Below are 22,944 nucleotides of genomic sequence, written 5' to 3'. Positions count from 1 at the left end.
TATTATATTGTTTCTTGAAGATGTATCTTTCATTAAGAAGGTCATATATTTCTATTTTAAATTAAAACTGCATCAGTACATACTCCTTTCATGTGTGTTCTTTTATTTGAGTTATCTGCATAAAGTCTCATAATTTAAAAAAAAAGTAAATAAATATTCATAGAGGAAATAATTACATAACAAAAAATACGTAGACTTATCATTTTCTTTAATAGTTTCAACTGCGTAACTAATTCAATTACCTAAATGACTTCATCGGAAATCAGTAAGCCATTATTAGAACCTTTAAAAGTTTTTGTGGTAAATCCACTTGCTCCGGCATCTCAATTATTTATAGTGAAAATGATGTCTGGTGTAGTGTTTGGTGAAGATCAGCTGATTGATTTGAGTCTCGTAGTGTATACTAATAATATTAGGGCTGCAGAAGCTTTTATACTGGAAATAGAATCATGTGCCTTTTCATGCAATAATTCTATCAAAGTGTCCTCAGATATGCCGAGGTAAAATTAATAATTAGTCCTTTTGATAGTTATTTTCAGTTGAGTTGAAATTGCTATTGCATCATTTTGATTACGTAAGTACGAAGTATGAAAATTACGATGTATTAAAAGTATAATAAATCTCTGCACCTAACTTGTATAATTAAATCTTCGATTCTTTAGCTTTATGCACTTCAGTGAATTTATTAATGTATGTATAGGTATAAATACTTGATAAATAATTAAAATAAAATCTTAAATGGGCTTATCTGGGCTTTTAATGATTTTCGTACGGTTAAAATATATTAATTGATATTGTTGCAGAGTAACAGAAGGTGACGTTTTTTGTTTTATGACTGACTTTGACAATCCAAATTGCATGGTATTTAATGAGAAGAATATTGAAGATCAATTTAATGCTTTATATTTAATAATAAAATTGGCAAATAGTTTTAGTTGGCCTAGTGAACTAGACGATGAAGACGTTGAAAGAACAAAAAAAGTTAATCGTGGTAAAAAAAATGTTAAAGATGCAAAAGCAGGAAAAGCGCTACCTATTACAGAAAGAAAGCCTATATTTTTGGCTGATGGTCTTGTGGCTATTGATATTCTTTATTCACTGTCTTCAAATATGCCATCGGATATATATTTTTGTCCAACACCCATTACAGCTATTGCAAAGTCTGTATTAAGCGATTACTTAAACGTAATTTTATTTTAATTTTAAATATATTATACTAGCTACCCGTCCATGGTAGAATAAGGGTCCACATAAAACGTTTATATCCTTATACATAACTATTGGTAGTTGGCAGCCCATGCTAATAAAGATCCCAGTCGGCATGATTTTTTCCGACATCTTCAACGATACTGTTTATACTTCATCCAATTAAAAAAAAAACCTTACTTACCTATATACCTAACTCTTTTTCATGAAGTCGTCCATTAGTGAAAATTATTATATATACATCCATTCGGTAGTGTCTGAGATCTCAAGTCATACGATGCCGAATTCGAATATATATATAATATGTAGTCAGGCATGAATTAAGACTCAATATTATTGTAAAGGAGCAATATAATTATGACTCCTTGTTTTGACAATTGAGGGGTTTTTAAAGGAATAAAAAAAATGAGACAATAATGTTAATACTAACAAAAATACAAACAAAGGAGGATGCGAATTTTGGGTCCATCTCCAATAGCGCCGTCTGAACTAAGATTTAGAACTTAGCGTTAATAGTAACTTCTGTTCAGCCTAAAAATACCTATCCAACGATGTATTACACGTCGCTATTGGAGTTGGGACCAGAGTCCATACAAATCCTGGCATTATCCTTTGACAACAATTAATGTGTTGCTTTCATGAAATATTCTTACTTCCTTCTCCTATTCCCCATTATTTTCATTTCATTCAAATATTAAAAATATTAAAAGAAAAAATAATATTAAATGGAAATTAAATATCGTACGTTTAATTTTTCTCTAATCTTGTTTTGTATTTCCCTATAAATATTCTTAACTTTAATGGCATGCTAATTAGTTTTCCACACCAACCAAGTCAGAAGCTCCAAGTTTTAAATAAAGTAAATAAAATGTAAATACAAAATAAACTCTCTTAGGTGCATTGTAACGTCATTAATGATGTGCTTGTTTGGGCTGCGAATGATGATGTGTTTCATATTGAAGTCGAGAGGCCTTTAATTATTCATGATGAGGTTGATGGTGACTCGCATTGTAATGAGAATAATATAATTGGAAAGGATCTTTTGGAATCATTAAACTTAGATTCGACCCAGTTTAGCGCTTCCTGGTTAAAGAAAGAGCTTATCGAAAAGGTATATATTGTGAATAATTCATGATTATTAAGACTAATGAACGGGTTACGTATAATAAAAATATGTTACATAATAAAAAATAACACTATACACCAGTTCAGTTGAGCGTTTTAAAGTACAGATATTTTTAACGAAATAATATTATATAGGAAGCAATTATTTTTTTTTAATAATGTTAGACATTAAATTATAAAGCAAGGTTAATATCTGAATAAAGTTATGTAAAAAGGTGGCGTCATCTGCGTCGAAGAATCCGTACGGATGTATTTATAGGGCTGTGGAATTCAGCAAAACTTTGAGAGACATTTGGTTAACGCGTATCCACGACGATGGCAAGAAAGTTTATAACAACATGGGCGTCATTAGTGACGGCTCACTTGGAACTATTAAAGGTAAACGCGGAAGAAATTACGTCTATTTGAATAGCGAATTGTCGAAATTCGTGTTTCAGACGGCTTATCGTTTAAAGTTTATTGTGTTTTTTTATTAAGATAAATAGACGTCCTCACAGCTTGGCACATTACATACATATGTATAATTTCATGGCATAAGTTTTTATACGTTCAATTTGCTGTAACACCGCCGCTAACTGTTTTTAATATCAAATTTATTAATATAGTAATTTATATAATATAGGTTTGGTAGACGAAATATATAATAACAAGCACTTTGAAATCGACATTTTTCATGGTTTTAATTATAAAGTTATTCTTATATTCTACATATAAGAACGGTTAAGAAACTTAGTAGAGTATTACTGTAACTCGCATACATACCCAATATCAAGCCCAAGTCAGATCGTGCATGGAGTACTGCAGCCATTTATGGGACGTGTATCCTACAAGATATATTTCGGAGAGTGTGCTCAGGAACTATTTAATTTGGTTCCCCCGTCACCTTTTTACCATAGAACTGCGAGGCATCGAAAAGATCTGCATCCGTACGTAGTTGACGTATTTAAGACACGTACGAAACGATTTGCTTCCTCGTTTCTGATACGCACCGCCAAGGTCTGAAATACCCTCCCGACCTCCGTTTTCCCACCTACAATGTGGGTACCTTCAAGTCTAGAGTGATAGGCATCTTTTAGGCAAGCGCCCTCCATCTTAGACTGTATCTCACTTTCCATCAGGTGTTATAACAGTCAAGCGCTAGCCTATACATTTAAAAAAACATTAATTAATTCCTTAAAATAAGTTTATTGTTCACGTGCATTTTTTCAAACGAAAAGCCACTTACCGACAAGCAATCACATCAATCTACTGCACCGTAGCGGTGATTAAGCAACAAAAACTTTGTTATGTATTTATACTTATTTTACCTATTATATATTACCATTTGGGATTAAATTTTGCATATTCATAATATAATCCCAATATATATATGCATGTAGTAGTATGATGTTATATAGTTAATAATCTTTCCGATTAATGGATAAAATAAGTTTAAAAGATTTTATAAAATACGATTGGTAGATCCTGAGATAGATAAAACAAAGTCTAGATTAGAATGTGTAGATAACGTCAAGTAAAAATATGATAATCCAATATAAACATCAACCCGGGATCCTCCTGTTCCTACAGAACTATAAACGTCATAACAAATTTCATTCTTTTTAGTATGTCTTTAAACATATAAATACTGTTATTTATTTTTATCTTTATCATATTTATTTTATTTTGGTTTTCTAAAAAAACGCAATCCTACATATTTAAGATATCTCTCAAGTCAGTCAGTGAGTCAGGATACTGTCTTTTTCAAGCTTTTATATAACTTCTATTTATGTATGTGTGGATTCAATCTTGCATCTAAATTTTAAGTCACTTCCTCCGGTTGAGCTGAAATTTAAACACTTATAATAATAACTAATGTAAATAAATGTATATATATAAGTAGGCATATATATGCGTATTATTACAATAATTTATATTATTACAGGACATGCTTATGTTTTGCCATTAGTATTTAGCCATGGCTCTTGGTCGGTCAGTAAGCGTTTTGAAGATGATATTCATCTAAAGCAGGAAATAAAAAGAATGAATCAAGAAGTCACACAACGCCATCAGCAGGTTATTATTATAGATTTAATTATATCTTTATAAGGCAACATAGTTCAGTTGTTTCAGTTATTACGTCTTATTTAGGGACCTTTATCTTTTAAGATTTATATTTCTTAGTCTTATATCTCATATTTGTGATTATGTGTTATGAATGCTATACTTTTAAGACGAAAACGTATTACATAGGACATTCATTTTATTTTTTAGTAGAAACATTTTCATACTCTATTGGCACGTTTTGGGGCTAAGCTCGGCTTATTCAAATCGATCTTGCCCGCCGTCGTGACGTCAAACGGCACGTTATGGTCCGCTTCGTCTCTGCTCTTTACTCCCTTGTGTTTGTGTGGCGCGTATACTTCGTGACTATAGTTTATAATAATAATAGGATATTTTTTTATATACATAATGAAACTGTGAGTATTAATTTTACTCCACATTTATTTATTGTTTTTTTTTTCGTTATAAATTCCTTCAATAAACATCAATTTCTATGCTGGGCTATCATTTTTAAAAATGACGAATCGATAACAAAATCATCAAAATCATGTTAAGCATAGAACATTGGCAAAATTTTGCCTAGAAGATGTCGTATACGTTATAAAACTTAAATTTTCAGTTTTAGTTAAGCTTATGATTTATTTTATTGTATGCAAATGTTATCCTCTGAATTTAGTTAGTTAATACATAAATAGATTAATGAAATAAGGCTATCTAAAATATACATATTTCTACACATATACGTTTATTTCAATACATTTCAGATGATATCACACTGTAAAAAGTTTCTGCAAGAGAACATTATTAATCAATCTCTCAAAGATGAAGATGCCAGCAGCTTTACAAGTAAATAATAATAATATGAAGATTTTCAAAAACCCTTTGTATTACATAAAATAAAAGCTTTTCAAGTAATGAATATTATCGTTTACGTCTTTTGAAATTCAAAGCACAAAAAATATATTTGAAACTGAAGAATTTCTTAATTTCGAGATTCAGTATTAGGGGCATCAATTCGATTTGCCGCCATTCGATTACCCGAGTCGGGAGTGTTGGCTTGATCCATTGGCCAGACGTCTGGCGTGCTAACGCGGTAAAGGAAAAACAAATAAAAGCGCATTTACCAACCGATTAATATTCGACGGACCACGGTCTGGGCTCCCTGACCACATCGTTTGTTTAACCTCTTCTGTCAATTTGATTTCCGACCTCAGGGTATGTAATTTCCATTACGAAGGCAAAACGCTTTGTTTGTCGACGTGTGGAGCAATAAAGTCACAGGTCTGTTTTATCAATTAATTAAGAAACTTCCGGAATTCTCTTTGAGAGAAAATGAGTACATGTCAAAGTGGTAAAATTGATAATTTAAGTGTTTTTCTTATTCTTTTAATGTGTATATTATATAATAAATAACATTAATATCAAAATATTCTATGAATAAGGATATAAAATCTTTTATAATTTGTATTTATTCAGATTTTGGATCAGCTTACATTGTTAAAATGAGAAAAGTTAAAGTTTTAAACAGGCAGTGAATTATGGCGTTAAATTATGTTTATATTCTATAATATTCATCACAGGTTCCAAGCACTAGTAAGTTTGTTTGTTCACTATTACTAAGAGATAACATGCCTCTACGATAATTTTCCAACTCCGGTCTTAGTTTCAGTATCTAAATAACGCTTCAGGCGAACTCTCATACGCTTAGATATCTAATTTTCTTGGGATTTTACGGGAAACATATGTAACCTAAATTAACAAAGATCAAAGTTATCTATAATGTTACAATTTGGTTTAATTGACCGTTAAGCAGTGTTTAACATTTGGTTGGATCAATAACGTGTCAATATTTATTTTAATAAATCGAAAATCTTAGTTATCGCGCCTAAGTAATTGTTACGCTACGGAAATAAAGTTTATTTGGTTAACAATAAATTAATAAATAAATATATAATGAGCAAATTAAATTGTTAAAAGGGTTGTGCGATCATCACTTAATTATCGCATAAAATTAAATTCGATAAGATAATAATTTAATTCAAATATCAAGAGCTATTTATTATTATACTTAGGTCATCGAAAAAGAATAGTATGAAAACAGCATTAAAGGTGCCTATATTCTTAGTGTTCAGGGAATTCAAATCAAACTCGTCTCATTAGTCCGTACGGGAAAACTTGGATTAGTTGACCAACTTCTACTAGTGGACCGGTCGGCATTCGCGACGCGCTAACTTTGCTCTGCAATTTAATTACTTTATAACATTTGAAAATCTTTAAGAAGTTATGAATCATGAGTGAAGGTAGTCAAACTTTTAATAACTTACATATTTATTAGAAAATAAATCTCACATTTTCAAATGATAGGAGTTCAATAACATGGCTTTGCTTAGTTAATATATAGTGGAACATTGAAGGTCTTAGGGTCACATTAACGCAAGCGAGCTCTTGTGATTTTCCAGCCGAGTTGTGTCGCTCTAGAGACATTCGTTATCTGCCCCAGCTTGCTTGGATTTATTGACTTTTTTCCTGCCTTAATTTCCAGAGATTCGGTCGAATGGACGAACGCTACCACCGGAACATTAACGTTGCCCCGGGGAAATATCGTTTGTGTTTCATAGTATTTTAAATTATCACTTACGTTTCCATCTTAGTAATCCAGTAGGTTAACGTAACGTAATTTATGAACCAAAAGTAATTAAATTCTTAAACTTTAGGTAAAAATAACTAAGGGAAGGTTGAATGGTGTAAAAGCGTTTTCATCCCATACCATAAAGTGGCTCTCGGGTTAGTAGGTCGAAAAATTTGTTTAAAGATTCAATACCATCTATAAGAACCTCATTTTAAGAACGCAACGGCCTGCAAATATTCCCATTTTCCCTTAATAACATGGGAGAAATTGCTCGATTAGTGCAGAAGGGGATAGAACCGAGCTTTCGATTGCGATACGTAAATCCGGGCCAAGCGAGCTCAGGTATTTTTAGTTTAATCTTATTTTCTGTCATATTACTTACGATATATGGTTTAAATTTGCTATAGTTTTGTTTGTATTTTTTTTAAACATACGCCACAATATAACATTGGTTAATAATGCTGAGATTGGAAGTATAGATCTCATAATTTTGTTAAATAAGGATAGTAGGTATCTTATGGTGAGTGGTCAACTTCACTCATTGACACATTTGACTCTTTAATAACTTGAATGATTTTTTACACGGTAATTGTGCCAACCATGAAATCGAAAACGGTAACGAACACTAGATACCTTGTACATATAATTGCAGTCTCCTTATATTCGAAACACAACAATTTTCCCAGACAGACGTGCACAGATACCTACCACCACTAAATATAGCGTAAAAATACGTTTTTATTCTTAAACTTAATTGTAATTACTTAGCACAAGATATGTGTCCTATTTTCAAATCGGAGTAGGTACATAAAGAAATTTAAAATTCAGAAAAAAGGAAGAATCTCACAGGAATGGAGTGCTCAACAAGCTTTCGAGTTCTCTTTAAAAATTTAAATCCATCAATGTGACGATACATTTCCCTTTTCTGAACTATTGGTTTATAATGGTTTTGCAGTGTTCAGTGTTAGCTCAAATCACAACTTAATACAATTAAACCCTTTGTATTTTTACAGAGCAACGTTTATGCCCAATACTTTCATGTACCTTTGTTACCTTATATATATAATTTATATTATTACCTATTAAAGGCGTAATAAAATGTATAACCACAGGTAGAGAACTGCATGGGTGTGTAGTAATGTTGTATACTATTTTATCAATTAATTTTCTATAAAAACCTGCATTATTTACCTAAAGATTTCAGGTTAGCTATAAATATGTATGTACATATATGTTCAATATAATATAAATAATAATGTTTACAGGTAAAATACTATTTAATCATAATAACAAAACTGTATTGTAATATTTAATACTTTTTAATTTTACATTTACTTAAGTTATATTTATTTTAATTACTTGTAAAAACATCTGTTTTGAAATATTTATAAAATAGATTCAGGCCGACAATATATTTTGATTTTACGTAAAAGTTGAAAAATGACGAAAGATTAAATATATTTTATTTATTGTATTATTAGGATACAAATAAAACTAAGTCTTTGCGTGAGGTGTACCAGAGTCAATATTGTTTCTATTTTTGTCAACGAGGTCGATTATAAGGTTCTGTGGTAATTTCGTATTACCTTTTCCTTCATAAATGGCCTTTGTAGAAAAAATTGTTAATAGCGTAAAAAAAAATCTATACTATCTGAATATTATTGGCTAAGATTAACCAATTATCTTCACTTCTTCTACATAGCTTTTAATGTTAACATGATCATACTAATCGCCACTCTTTTTCAGCACTGCGATCTGTATATTTTTTATATACAGCATTTCTTTCTGTTTTGCTGACAACAAGCATATTGCTTAATTTGACTGCACAATGTTATGTAATTATTTAACATAACTAAATTTGAACGTAACAAAAATATATTTACCCTTAAAATGGAGGATATGTCAGGCTGTGCTGTATTGCAAAGTTACTTAAAAACGCATTGTAAAAATTTATGTGATCAGATTCTACAAGAGTGCCAAAGGTTATGCATAAAACACAGCTTGAAAAAGTTATAAAAGTTCTGAATTATTGTACTTATGATAACTGGTAAAAGTATATACTCTTACTTTGTACTTATATAGCTTGCTTCCATGGATTGCTATTATGTATTATATTTGAAACATTTTAAGGGTAGATGTTTATGTTTCAGAAGAAATTATATAAATCAAACCTTTGTAAAGGAGTTATTCAAAACGTATTATATAGCTTTCAAACTTAGGTTTAGAAGGGTTATTGGTATATTATTGGTATAATATATTCTTTATAGAGTTCAGTAGGGTTATTTCGTAAGAAGCGAAGCTCATTGCCGAACATGATCATGAAATGTCAGTAAGTGACAATATAAATGATCAAAAAAGCGTATCACCATATGACTTTCGTCGGTTTTCAACATATCACAAGTGAGTTCTTATAGAATAGCACTGTAGGTAACCAGACCATCGGTTACTTTATTTGATTATGGGTCTTCGAAACTCGATATTTTGTATAAACCTTATGATATTTGATCTAATAAATATCATTAGGTTTATTCAATTTGATTGTGTTTAATCTATTACTGTATCAAGACATTTCGAGAGCCACAAAATGTAGCTCAAAATATATTTTCAATTATAACTGTTAAAATAGGGATATTTTGTGTTCAATACACAACGCATATGTTAACGCAAACATTATTTTCATTTTTATAAATAAAACGATTAGCATATTACTATATTTATAACTTTTACGTATATAGAGAACAGGCTAATTAGAAATTTCTAGAATTAAATTCCTGAACAGTCGATAGTTTCTAACTCTAATAAAAGTGTTCGATATGAATCCAATCATAGACTTAGCAAAGGTAATTCTAGAAAAAGTAGGATATCTTGTCGGATTAAAAGCATTCAATTTAAATATCTCGGACCTTTGTCCAGTGAGTTTCCGTAGGCAACCGGGCATGAAATTTCATTTAATCGCTGGAAAGAAGTGCGTCTCGACTAATGCAGATTGCGAAGCTCACCCTCGGGGCCGGTTAATTTATAGCTCAACAAAATTTTATTCTTTCTTTAACTGTTCATTCGTCCATTTTTTCATAGTTAATGGACTGAACTTACTGAATTAGATATTTAATTTCGGATATTTGTGCTGTGCCCTTTGTCGTCGCATCTCTTTGGTTCGATTTTATATTTTTCAAATAATGCTCTTACATTTTTGAAGCAAGCCTACTGTTGCCGGTAAATTAGTATTATTTTTTCACTGCATATACTACAATTTATTAACAATGGTAAGTGTTTATCTTGTATATAATTATTATCATTCTTTAACGAATTTTAATTTTATACCAATTCAAATTTGGAATATACTTGATGGTAAGGCTTTGTGCAAGCCTGTCTGGGTAGGTACCACCTACTCATGAGATATTCTACCGCCAATTAGCGACACATAGTATTGTTGTATTCCTATTTATAGAGTAAGTGATCTAGTGTAACTATAGGCACAAACGACATAGCAATTGAGTTCCTAAGGTTAGTAGCGCATTGGCTATGAAAGAAATTGTTGATATTATATATATTCCTTACACGCTAATACATAGATAACAGCGGTAATTCGGTGGCGATTACTTACCGTCATGTGGTTTATTTTCCCGCTAATCTATTTTATAAAGATAAAAAAGCAAATTTAGACAAATTCTGAGTATACAGAATAAACAGAAAAAAGTTTCGTTTAGATAATATTGAATAGGAATCGATTCCCTCATGATTTGGTGACCTCTTCTTGTTGACATATTTATCGGACGATTTCTAAGATGTGAGGGCGTGGAAAAGTTAAATAAATTTAAGAAGAACATTAGATAAGGGAATGGCTTTTGTAATGTCTTCGGGACGCCGTAAATGCAACCAATGTGTGCCATAGATATCTGTCGAACACACATTGTGAGGTCAAAGTTTCTTGCGTTCTATTTATAATTATTTTCTAAAGTATTGTTTTAAGCAGACTATGCTTAATTATAAACTACATGGCTAAGTTTTTATATCTGCTACGTACAGCTTTGCAATAAAATGTTTTAATACGTAAAGTTTCTTCAATGTCGGACATTCGTCTTCAATAAAATAAGAATCATAAAAATCGGTTTACAATTGCCGATCAATCGATTATTTGTAGAATGTACTTTATAATAAAAGAAATGTAAAAATCGACTAACAATCAGTGAAGATATTGCGTATTATACACACAATAGAGTATCCGAACTATTAATCTCCTTCCTTCTTCTGTGAAATCGGCTAAAAATAGACACGGTTACCGTTCAATCTTCACATTAGTAATAATCCCTATCAATATTTCAAAAGGTAAAACGATTTACATATAACCTTTTATGATGATTATTTTTCATTACTTTATTGTTTATAGCAAATTCGTCCGAGCAAATGAAAAATCGAGGGCAGGTGCAATAAATCGAATAGGCAAATCCATGTATACATATGTCTGCGCTGAAGAGATTAATATTTTAAAGTAGATATTAATACCATTGGCTTGCAAAAAAGCTTTTTATAAAATATTGGCTCTTTGATAAACGTATTTTCTATAAAAGAAAAATATGTGTTATTTCTGCTATATGTGTACATGGGAAGATGTGAAAATGAAAAATCCGTGTTAAGTAAATATCGCACTCGCTTTTTTTACAGATCCTTATATGGTTGGCTTTTTTAAATCAATTTATCTTTTATTTCTTTTGAACAGTATAAGCCATATTTATCTTTTATTTCTTTTAAACATTATGTTTTGCATTTATGTGTTGTTAATTATTTTTCTTGTATTTATATATTTTTTTATACAAAAGGAAGGCGGGGACGAGCATATGGGCCACCTGATGGTAAGTGGTCACTAATGCCTGTAGGCATTGGCATTGTAAGAAATGTTAACCATCGCTTACATCACCAATGCGCCACCAACCTTGGGAACTAAGATGTTATGTCCTTTGTGCCTGTAATTACTACAGGCACAAAGCACATAACATCTTATTGGCTCACTCACCCTTCAAACCGGAATACAACAATACCAAGTACTGCCGTTTTGCGGTAGAATATCTGATAATTCTACATAAGTAACCTTTTGTACTAATGGTGAGCTTAAAATGTCCCAATGTCCTATTTTCTAACAAACATTATTAAGGAAGGGAAGATTATTTTATAAAGAAATGAAATTAGTTTTATATTAATAGTTAAAAGGTATAAAATCGTATAGTGATTGTTAACGATTACAAGATTTAAAAACTTATTTAGTTTTAATAACTAAATTAACAAGGATAACATAACATAACAGAACATTCTTCTCGACTGTACTGGCCGTCGTCGCGTTTGGACTCTACTACCACTTACCATCAGGTGGAGTAGAGTCATTTGCCATCCCGGGGCATATAAAAAAAAAATAATGACAATCGACAATAATCTATTAAAAATGTATATCATACGTGATAAAAATAATAATATTTTGCATGTTAACTAAATGCTGATTGTACCTTATTTTTTTTAAATCCCATTGTTTTAAAGAATATAACGCGTGAACAGTTAAATTTTTCCGTGCATATCTAGTTCGGATTTCTACTATAATTCAAAAACCAATAATTATTCGCAGTCGTTTAGGTATTATGTTATATAAAACAATAACAATTTGCAGATTGCATTCCTATATTTATTTAAACAAGTTGTCTGAGTATAAAAAAGTAAATAAACTGTATATTTCATATCTTGTGTCTCACTAAATATTTAATTCACAGTGAAAATATTCAAAAATTCAAAATATCTGTTAGAATTTATATCATTATTCTGAATCAACAGAATTAAAATAATGTGTGCTTATATTGATTATATTACGCTTCTGTGTAGGTGTGTTGTCAATAAATAAACTTAGTGAGTTGTTTTTTTTATATATAGCTCATAATTCGTTATTTTTAAATTTGAATAGATTACTTTTTTCCTAAAATAATGTTCAATGAATTGCATAAATTTAGATCGTTTTTTAATTTGTTATTGGATATTTTTTTTAGTGTTTTAAAATGAAGATTTTAAAACACGTTTTTAGTCTAAAAATATAGCAAAGAATTTCGTTACTGACGGAGGTCCAACGACCGCACAATTTTTTTATATTTAGTTATTTTTTAAGCCCTAAATAACTTCCGGTAGAAACAAGTTTCTATCTGCAGTAAATACAGCTTACTATAATTTTGTGGCTTAATATTTACACTTTCAACACTTACACTTATATATGAGACGTTGTGTATCATACTAATATTATAAGGAAGTAAGGCTTATTCGCTTTTCTCCGAATTCGCACTCTATTTTCGCACACACAATTCGAAGTTGACACAACATACAGATTTAAACGTAAGTGTAGTTTATAGTTTTAGGATAGATCAATATCCTATATAGTCTGTTAATAAGTAAGTCATATAAAATATTTAATTATTGTCAATGACGTGTTTCCTGACTTAATGAAATAAGGTTGGTGGCGGTAAGGTTATTTCAATTTTTGAATTAGGTAGTCCTAATAACTATCAACCTCTCATTGTTTTACCACCTTCTTTTAGAAAGGTTTTTTTAATATTAAATCAAATGTCAATAAGTTTAAAGCAAATACATATGTTGCTGCATAATAAACAATTTGGATTTACAAAGGTTTCTCGACAGTTGATGGTAATTTTGATCTCGTCAAAAATATTTATTTAAAGCTTGGATAAATCGCAGGATTGGATTTAAAGACTTATCTGAGTCCTTCAACTGCGTGTAAAATGAAACACTGGTTTGGAAGTAACGTCACTACGGTAGAAGCTGCACTCAATCTTCTGATTTTGTACCTGAGTATTTGAATATGAAGAACTATTTATCTCTCTCTTTTATATAAGTATCTGTTTTTTGTTTATGATGACAAACAAAATAGTATTGTTTGCTGATGACATATCTTTAATTTGTAAAAAAAAAAATGACGTCAAAAAATATATTATGACAACGGAAACGTTAAATAGTTAACAAATAAAATGTATAAATAGAAATAAACTAATGTTTATTGGAAAAGCATACCTTATAGATCTGACATCTTGGAAACACTATGGATGATAAACTGCCATGAGGCCTTTTTACTAAATAGTTACTTAGTGGACTAAACTCTAAATTTGCGGAGAAGTGAATTAGACTGTTAACTGATATCAAATAAATTATTGTCATTCTGGAAATTATTATTATATTTTTATTTCAGTATTTCTTGTATTAGTCATCTGCTTTTCTTTTTTCTTTTTTTGTTATGATTGAGGACTTATCGTTTTATCGTTTTATTCGTTGTTGCTGTATATAGTATGTATTTATATCATATACTTATAATTTTGTATGTACTGCTAATGTAATTTATTTATGGATATATGTATAGTATGTATATTTTATATTATATATATAAATTGTTTTATATTATATATGTATGTATAATATGTGTATTTTATATTTACATTTAATAATTGGTTTTGTTTTAATTAAATATTAATATTATTTTATTAATACCACCACCTACCCCATATCCTATCTGTAATTACTTACACTCGGTTACCTGTTAGAGATCGCTGTGTAGCGATAAGGTCTCCATAATTTTACATTTATTTAGGCAATATACATGTTTTGTATTTTTCTCTTTGTGGTGTGATGTACAATAAAGTATTAAGTAAGTAAGTATTTTATCCGACTAAAGTTATAAAATAAGTAAATAGCTTATTTTGATTTTGTTATTTTAGCATGAAGCTAAAATTTGATGTTTTCACATGTCCCTGATGTCCAATTAATATTATATTAAAACCTGACGGTAGGGCTTAGAGCGAGCTCATCGAGGTACCACCCACTTACTATTTATTCTCGCTCAACAACAATGCTTAGTATTATAGTGTTGCCTTTTTTTAAGCATGAGTGAGCCAGTGTACAGGCACAGGGGACAAGGTTGGTAGTGTATTGGTGATAACAGGAACGGTTAATATATCTTATAGAGCCTATGGTAGGCAGTGACAAATTATTATCAGCAATGGCCATTTGTCAGACTGCCTATTATAAATAAAAAAATATACATTGGATCATACGACAAAAAAAGAGTATTAAACTATCACTTCAGTGTACGTCCTTTCAGCTTCATAGAGTTAATTTCAAATTATGTCACAAGTTCCGAACACAATATGGCATCATTGAATAACCGCGGTGCTTGAACGGAGCATTGACGTTGACGAAGATTGCCTATAAATAATGGAGTCGGCTAACGACTGACGCCGAGCGCAATATGTCAGAATCAAATCTATTGTTAGTTCATCAGTTCATACTACAGCTCCTTGTTAGTTACGCCGATTATCGACATTCACAGTATCAACTACTATTTCTCTATAACAACACAATAGAGCGTATTGAACAAGTACAACAATAGCTTTTAAAAACGAAGTAGTAATTTTAATCGGATAATAATGTATTTGATTAGTAGATCAGCAAGTAGTTTTATATCTTTTAATTAATTTTTTAAGAGAACTACATTTTACATTTGTAATACTCAAAATTTTATTTTAATCACAACAATATATTTGAAGGGCTTGAAATTTTAATAAAATGTTTAATTTCAAATACGTGAAGTAAGTAATCTATATTAAAAAATTAAAATCATAAAGGGATATATACATATGTATGTCACGTTGAAATATTCAGAAACTAAAAGCATAATTCACGAAGACATGATGAAAACAGTGAATTGGTGAAGCCTGGCTGTCGGCACGCGTGTACAAATGTATCTGATTTATCTGCGCCACATGTCCGACTCTGTTTTATAGCTCTATCGTTGTTTTCCACAACCCATTGCGCTCATCAGTACTCGATGCACTTCAAGCGAACTGATTCAATTCTATGTTATCAAAAATGCATCTCATTATCACGGTAAGGCTGTTTTATAGTGGAAACATTAATTTTGTCATATTTAATTATTAATGTCTTCTTTGCTTTTAAGAAATAAAAGAGAATAAACAGATTGTCAAATAATCACCGGAATTATATTGGTATTAACAATAATTGAGACTCAAAATAGTTCGATTTCGAGCACAAAGAGGAGTTACTAGCAACATTTTACGTTCGATTACAGTTAGTATTGCTCCAGTTTCTGCATTGAGTCATTTGACTACCGAACTATTCGAACTAAAACCGAATTTGTACGTCTAACTAGATTTCGATTTCTCGAGTTTCTTAAATCCATTTTTACAATAAAATTGTATCTCGAAATTAAGAATTTTTGAACATTCAAACTAATTTTGAGCTTTCGTTCCTACCTACCTACCCATACATCAACTTCTTTGTCATACAATAAGAAATTAAATTATTTTTATTATTATTAAATTTTTATACGTCAATATTATTTTACATAGTATCAAAAACTATTCTAGCACTGCAGGATATTTTATGCGCATACGAAAAGGTATAAATTACGTGCGCATTATACAGTTAAAACGACCAGTTGAATGAGACCGGTGGACGTCAATAGAGCTTCCGTACTCGCATTGAATTACTTAGGTCGGCATATGAGAGGGGTGGTAGAGGGTTCAAGTTTAAATGGTGGGGGAAGGTGAGGTGTAGCAATTCGTCTCGTCAGTCTGGTCTCAGCTTATCGAACACTCCACACTCGGTACAGTTGGCACATGGTTACTGAAACTGATATACGACGTTGGTTGATAGTTTATTTATAAATGGACATCGCTTTATAAGATTAGCACGCTGACGCATGAATGAGTAACAATTGATGCGTCTATAAATGTACATGAATTTAATTTTATCAATTGAAATATAATGCTTCGAGGTTTGTTTATAAATATCATTACACATTTAGTATTATAAATTAAATTAATCTGACGTTAATAAGTCAATATTATAACATTAAAATTTTATAGTTTCAATTGAAGTTTTCGAAGAGAATAATGAATTTAACTTAGCTTTATTTTAAAATGTTATTTATCTTTCGACTATTGAATCAATAATTTACAAGGATTGTAAACCAACTCAAAGGATTAATAGTTGCTTCAAAAATGCGAGTACTCGAATAAATACTCTTTACTATCAAAGAAAACGTCGATTAAATGGCATTTTCAACTTAATCTTGCCACTTAGAAGAGTACAGATTGTACTGACATTTTATTGATGCCTTGGAAATAGAGTAAGGACTGAGGTGACGCTACCATAAAATTTCATAAAATGAAAACAAAGTTTCTATACAAATAAAACTAATTTCAACGAAAGCTTATTATCCTCATATCCAGGTTCAGTTAGCTTTAATGAGATAAATAAAACACAAAACATAAGGAAAAACGACATTGTACTTGTACAGCTTTCGCTACCTTCAAGTTGATATAACATTAATTTTTTGGCCGGTACGTATTAGGTTCTCATATAAAAATAAAAACCGTAATCGTATACCCAAGTTAGTTTAATGATCTCTTCAAAACATATATAAAAATATAAGAATCTGATTTCTAGTCAGAAATATATAACCAAGATAAACATTAAGACTATATTTCAATCGGATTTATGATTACAACTTTAAAATTTATATACCTATTGTGTGAATAACTTTTAATTTTTTGTATCATAATATCTAATCTTCGTGAGTTGAAAGCGTAGTAGTGGACCTATAGATAGAAACACGATTTGACTGTTTCACGGCTGTAGGTATTATCGCGTCCCGGGGGAAGTTTCATTAACTGGTGATATTACGTTACAATATGCCTGGGAAGACGGTTCTGTTGCGCTGTTTTGACCTAATTAATATATCACCCAGGGATAATGCGTCTACGGCACTAATTTTGATTAATTGCTCGAGCTAAGCTTAATCGAGATACCTTGCAAGGGTACAAATTACACGATATTAAAATTCAAGCTCTTGATTTTTTTCTAATATTTAATAAAATGTCTTAATTTTTTTTTTCATATTACGGATTAATTCAGCTGGTAGCTATTAAATTTTCGCAATCCTTTACGAGGGAAGTAGAAACCTGTTTAGCGATTTGCCGCGGTACAAAATAGACACTTTAAGATATATGTATAATAGTTATAATCAATTATGTAATACTTTATAAATATTGTATAAAATTGTAGATTTCATATAATTGAGGTCAAAAAGTAAAACAATGTTGGAGCTGTGAATATTTTGGGAGCTGTAGGCAATTTGATTTTGATATAAATTAATTGTAATATAACTAAAGAGCAGTATCTTTTTAATATATACCTAGACGTCAGTTAATTTGTAATAATATAGATAAGTATCTTTATCGCACTTATAATATATATTAAATACACATATTAAAAAACTTATAAGTTAAGTAAAAATAAAAGAAAACAATTGATCATCCTTGAAAAAAAATATTAAAACTGTAACAAACTTAAACCTAATTTGTTCGACTTAAACAAATAGTGCCACGGACCATCTGGGTCTTGCGTTAATTCGGCCCGTGTAACGACCCGCAGGTTATACAACATTATGCTTTACCGTACCGTGTAATGTATAAGTGTGTAAGTAATCCTATAATTACCTCAGTTCAGGCTCCGTTTTCATTGGTCGTAAACCTCAATGGCTCTGCAACACCGGACCGTCCCATTGCACTATAAAGTGTCGGCTAATAGGGATTACTACACTTAACGTGAGATTTACTTTAATGTTTTTTGGATAGTTAAAATTTTATTTTATTTCACTTATTACATTACTGTTTATTAAATTGCATGAAATTCAATTTTAAATTATTTGCTTAATTTCTATAATGAAACTCACGTTTCGTCCAATTTATGGTCACTATGTATTCCAAAAATGTAAATGTTAAGTGTTACATTGGAGTAAGACGCATTCATTAGAAGAGCCGATAGATTTATTAATAATCTTGTGTAAATAAATACACACTTACGCTCATAAATAAATAATATTTGCTTAGCGACTGATTATTATGATTAGTCACATTTATATTTTAAGTAGTCACTGATTTTCTTTCTTTCTGTTATTATTAATTTGACATTCGAAAGAAGAAGATACGGCATTGTTTAACTAATCACCCGCTAAACAAATTGTATAAGTAAAATCATCAATTTTCATTTTAAATATCTACTAATTAATTTGGAGAACAATATGTTACAGATATTTAAAGTAGGTACGTCTAATTTATTTTTATCTTAATTAACTTAATTTCACATGTTCAAAATCCTATTTGGAATTTTATATAATATGGATTATGATATTTTCTGAATATTCTGGAAAGTTAAAGTTATATAAGAAATAATCCAATGTGTTAGTATGACTTTATTGTTATAAGGAAGGGCACGTGAAGGATAAAGGTGCGCAGCAACTTTCGACGCGTTAAAACTTGTTTGTTTCTTCATGTTCCTGTATTAAATGGCTCATGGTCCGATTATTATTATATCAAAAAGAAAACCAAATCACGTATCTTAAGAAAAAAAACCGATAACTTTTCTGTGATTATTTTTACTATTTAATTATTACCGATTAAATAATACGATTATGTTATTGTATGTTAACTTTATTGTGTCAGTTTATATTAAAATATTATTCAATTAATAAGAAAAAACAAACACGACAACTACATAATTATTATATTTGAATATAAAATCACAAGCCATACTATAGTACAATAATACAATGTCTCTCTCTGTTGCCTCTACATTCAGGTGATTAACGGACATTGTTTCATTGGGACGATTCATTACGGTCCTTTATAGTTTAAATACAATGACAATTTGTTTGCGAAAATCCAATATTTGAAGAGTCGTATCTTATTATAAAATGGAAAATTAAATTTGTTTGTTGTGTCAAAAGTTCCATTTGATATTTGATCTATTTCTGTTTTATCAATGTCCAGTTCAGAGTGTGAATAGAAATTCCTAGGTTGAGGTAAAATTAGCGTGTGAGTTTATACGTGCTTGTCCATTGCAGTGTCTGGAACAGGTCAGGACAGCCGGCTAACCGCAGTTTGCGCTGGCTGCATCGACTGCAACCAACTGGTTGCCGGACTGACACAGGAAATTAATATAAATTCCTATCACATGAACTCGAAACAGGGCGCGCTTCGCCGTCACCCGGACAGTGATGAGCCTATTGTATGTTTCAATCGAACAAACATCTCTAGTTTATATGTTAGTTTGCATCTGAATGGTGTATCAGTCGATTGCTATGTTTGTTTTCTATTGTAAACTGTTATGTGATGGTTTAAGAATTTAAACCTTAGGTAATAATAAATAATTTTGTAGTCTAATGTTCGCAAATTAAATCAATAAAATATAATGAATGGAACAAAATGAATGGTAAAATATACAGCGTCGGTCCGTGCAGTGTAAATAGACTAAGAAGTTGATACTCGTTCACATTTTGCTAGGTTTAGAGAGCATTATCGAATGAAAAAATCTCTTTTTATTAATGGAATTTTAGTAATATGCCGTATAAATGTTGACGCGAATAACTTTTTTTACATATTATACAAATTAAAAACAGTCGACCACAGCCTTTAAACGAAAACTTCTAAGCGATGAGTTAGAATAAATGTCCAACCTATAGTAAATGATTACTATTAAATGTTAACGATAATGAACGATGTAAAAGGCTTAAGTGCTCTGCAAGGTAAAAAATTAAGGAGACCTTAAAGCGAATTAATCAATACAGTATTTATATTGTATTATATTTGTATGTATTATTCATTTATCATTGAATTTTTCTATTAAGTAAAATTAAACAAGATTTTATGTAATTTAAGAGCTTTTATTTTCTTTCAAATTTTACTGCGTTATTAAATATGCAGTAAGTTCATGACAGCGTTAATATATACTTATTTAATGAATACTATCAATTTTACCGCGATTATACCTAGTAATATTTCCATTGGAACGCAATATACTATATATCCGTATTGACTATTATTGTATATGTGGATGCTAATGACTGATTGTTGGTCTAGTGGCTAGATGTAAAGAGGTCCGGGGTTTAAATCCCAGGTCGGGCAAATAAAAGTATTGAGTCTAGAAGTTGGAAGTGTGTACACTCCCGTGCCTCGGAAAGCACGTAAAGGCTTGGGTCCTGCGTATAAACTCTTTTCGGTCGTGTCGAGTTGCAATCCCATCGGAATATGAGAGCTAGGCTAGGAAAAGAGAGTGCACTTGTGTTTACGCACACACTTGTGCACTATAATATGTTCTGCGCAGTTGGCTAATCTCTCTTGAGATTGACCGCCGTGGCCAAAAGTGGTCTGGAGGACATTATTATTAATATATGTGGACAATTGAGTATGACGATTCGAAATAAAACGCTTCTGAACCTTTTTTTCGTGCATTCAATTACTTTTTTATTTATATGTGAATTGATTCTTAAAAAATATTTTAATTATTCGAATAAAGTAAAGTACTTCAAATGTCTATAAAAACCTAATGTCACGGCGAAACATTAAAAAATTGAATACGTACTATGTACAATCATTCTGTCGTGAAATAGTCACATGAATTTTGCGTGTGCTGAAGAGTTTCCTATATAAGGAAGTGAGACGCCGGAATCCGCCTACTTAAGGGCAATACTATCGCACAAAAGAACGAAATTGCTTCCATAACCAAAATGAAACAGTCGGTTTGTCGATTTTCGGGCCTTTGTCACACTACCTTCATCGTTACGAGTGTTGTCGATACCTCATACCATTTTCATCTCCATTCTTTACTTCTTCGATTCATTGAAGTCGTGCTGACTTGAAAGTTAGAATAGACTTTTTGTAGGTGCGATAAATCTGTTCCCAAGCTATTACTCATTTTTCATTTTGGTATAAAATAAATAAATAAAATCCATTTTTATATATAAAACAATTGAAGTAGTATAATACTTTACAACTGATTGAATGAAGTATTAAACGGACGTCGGTTGTCAACATTTCACGAGTGGGATACGAAGTGACTTTGTACAGAATGGCACTATTGTATCGTACAGCAATGCTATTGTGTCAGAGATCTTCTGATCTACTGTGAATAGATGATAAGATCTACGTAATATAACATATTATAATACGCATAGCATCAAATTATATCTTGAATGGTGTTATATTTATCAAAACTCACTACACTCTTATCCTCAGAGGAGTCGGAACGTCCATCCATTAATATAAATCGGCCACATGCCCGGCTCACTACCCACTTTTGACAATTAATATGATACATAATTAGAGCAACGAGGCTACAGTTAAATATATTAAAACACAAAATAAGATAGACTGAACGAAAATCACAGCCGAAATAACAAATGATAAAAATAGCATTGTTGAATGGGATGTAAGATAAATAAAAGGATAAGGGATTCTTGATATTTGGTTCACGAAATTGTTAGATAACGAAGCATTGTACGTATCTAACAAAAGGAATATAATAGCGTTCCCATTTCTACATGTCCAGACCCGCATGAAATGCATTTCAAATGCAAAAAGAGAAACATGTCAAAGCGACCCCGTCAGTCTTTAGATCAAGTGTGAAGATATGAACTGTTCAGAATGATGGACGGGTAAGGACTTTGTACTGAACGTCCACTGACACAACTTTGTTCTGTGAGCTAACATCCGCTGAAGAGAAAACCCCTCAAGTAAATGTAAATTTTTGAGATAGAAATTGTTTAATCCGATTTAATTATTTTAATCCGTTTTTAGTTAGCCGCTATCGCCTTGCCTAGACGAGTGTTTTAACAGAATTGCATCTTTGTAGTCACAAGCGGATATCAGCTATTACACGAGTGCAACGCGAAAATTTAAAGTAATTTGTGATTACAATTTGTTTCATAGTTTTATATAAAATTCAGAAAAACGATTTACAATTTTTTACGACTTCGTTTGTGATAAAATATGTTAAATAGGTTTTCGTGAAGAGTAAATGTACATTTAAATACATAATTTAAAAAA

The 22,944-nt window shown here is 30.8% G+C and overlaps 1 protein-coding gene across 1 annotated transcript; it reads left to right on the top strand.

Annotated features, from left to right (window-relative positions):
• Positions 1-246: 246 nt before the first annotated feature.
• On the top strand, positions 247-5,228 carry LOC126772963 (putative malate dehydrogenase 1B). The gene is made up of 6 exons (XM_050493568.1): positions 247-500; positions 804-1,185; positions 2,102-2,317; positions 2,547-2,709; positions 4,256-4,386; positions 5,139-5,228. The coding sequence occupies exons 1-6, from the start codon at positions 247-249 to the stop codon at positions 5,226-5,228; spliced, it is 1,236 nt and encodes a 411-aa protein (XP_050349525.1).
• The last annotated feature ends 17,716 nt before the right edge of the window (positions 5,229-22,944 follow it).

Source organism: Nymphalis io, chromosome 13 (assembly GCF_905147045.1).
Source record: "Nymphalis io chromosome 13, ilAglIoxx1.1, whole genome shotgun sequence".
Lineage (NCBI taxonomy): Eukaryota > Metazoa > Arthropoda > Insecta > Lepidoptera > Nymphalidae > Nymphalis > Nymphalis io.
This window is presented reverse-complemented; position numbering and strand designations above follow the sequence as displayed.

Coding starts and splice junctions, on each gene's coding strand:
- LOC126772963 (XM_050493568.1), top strand. CDS start 247: ATGACTTCATCGGAAATCAGTAAGCCATTATTAGAACCTTTAAAAGTT. Junction 501..803: donor GTGTCCTCAGATATGCCGAG/GTAAAATTAATA, acceptor ATATTGTTGCAG/AGTAACAGAAGGTGACGTTT. Junction 2,710..4,255: donor CTCACTTGGAACTATTAAAG/GTAAACGCGGAA, acceptor ATATTATTACAG/GACATGCTTATGTTTTGCCA.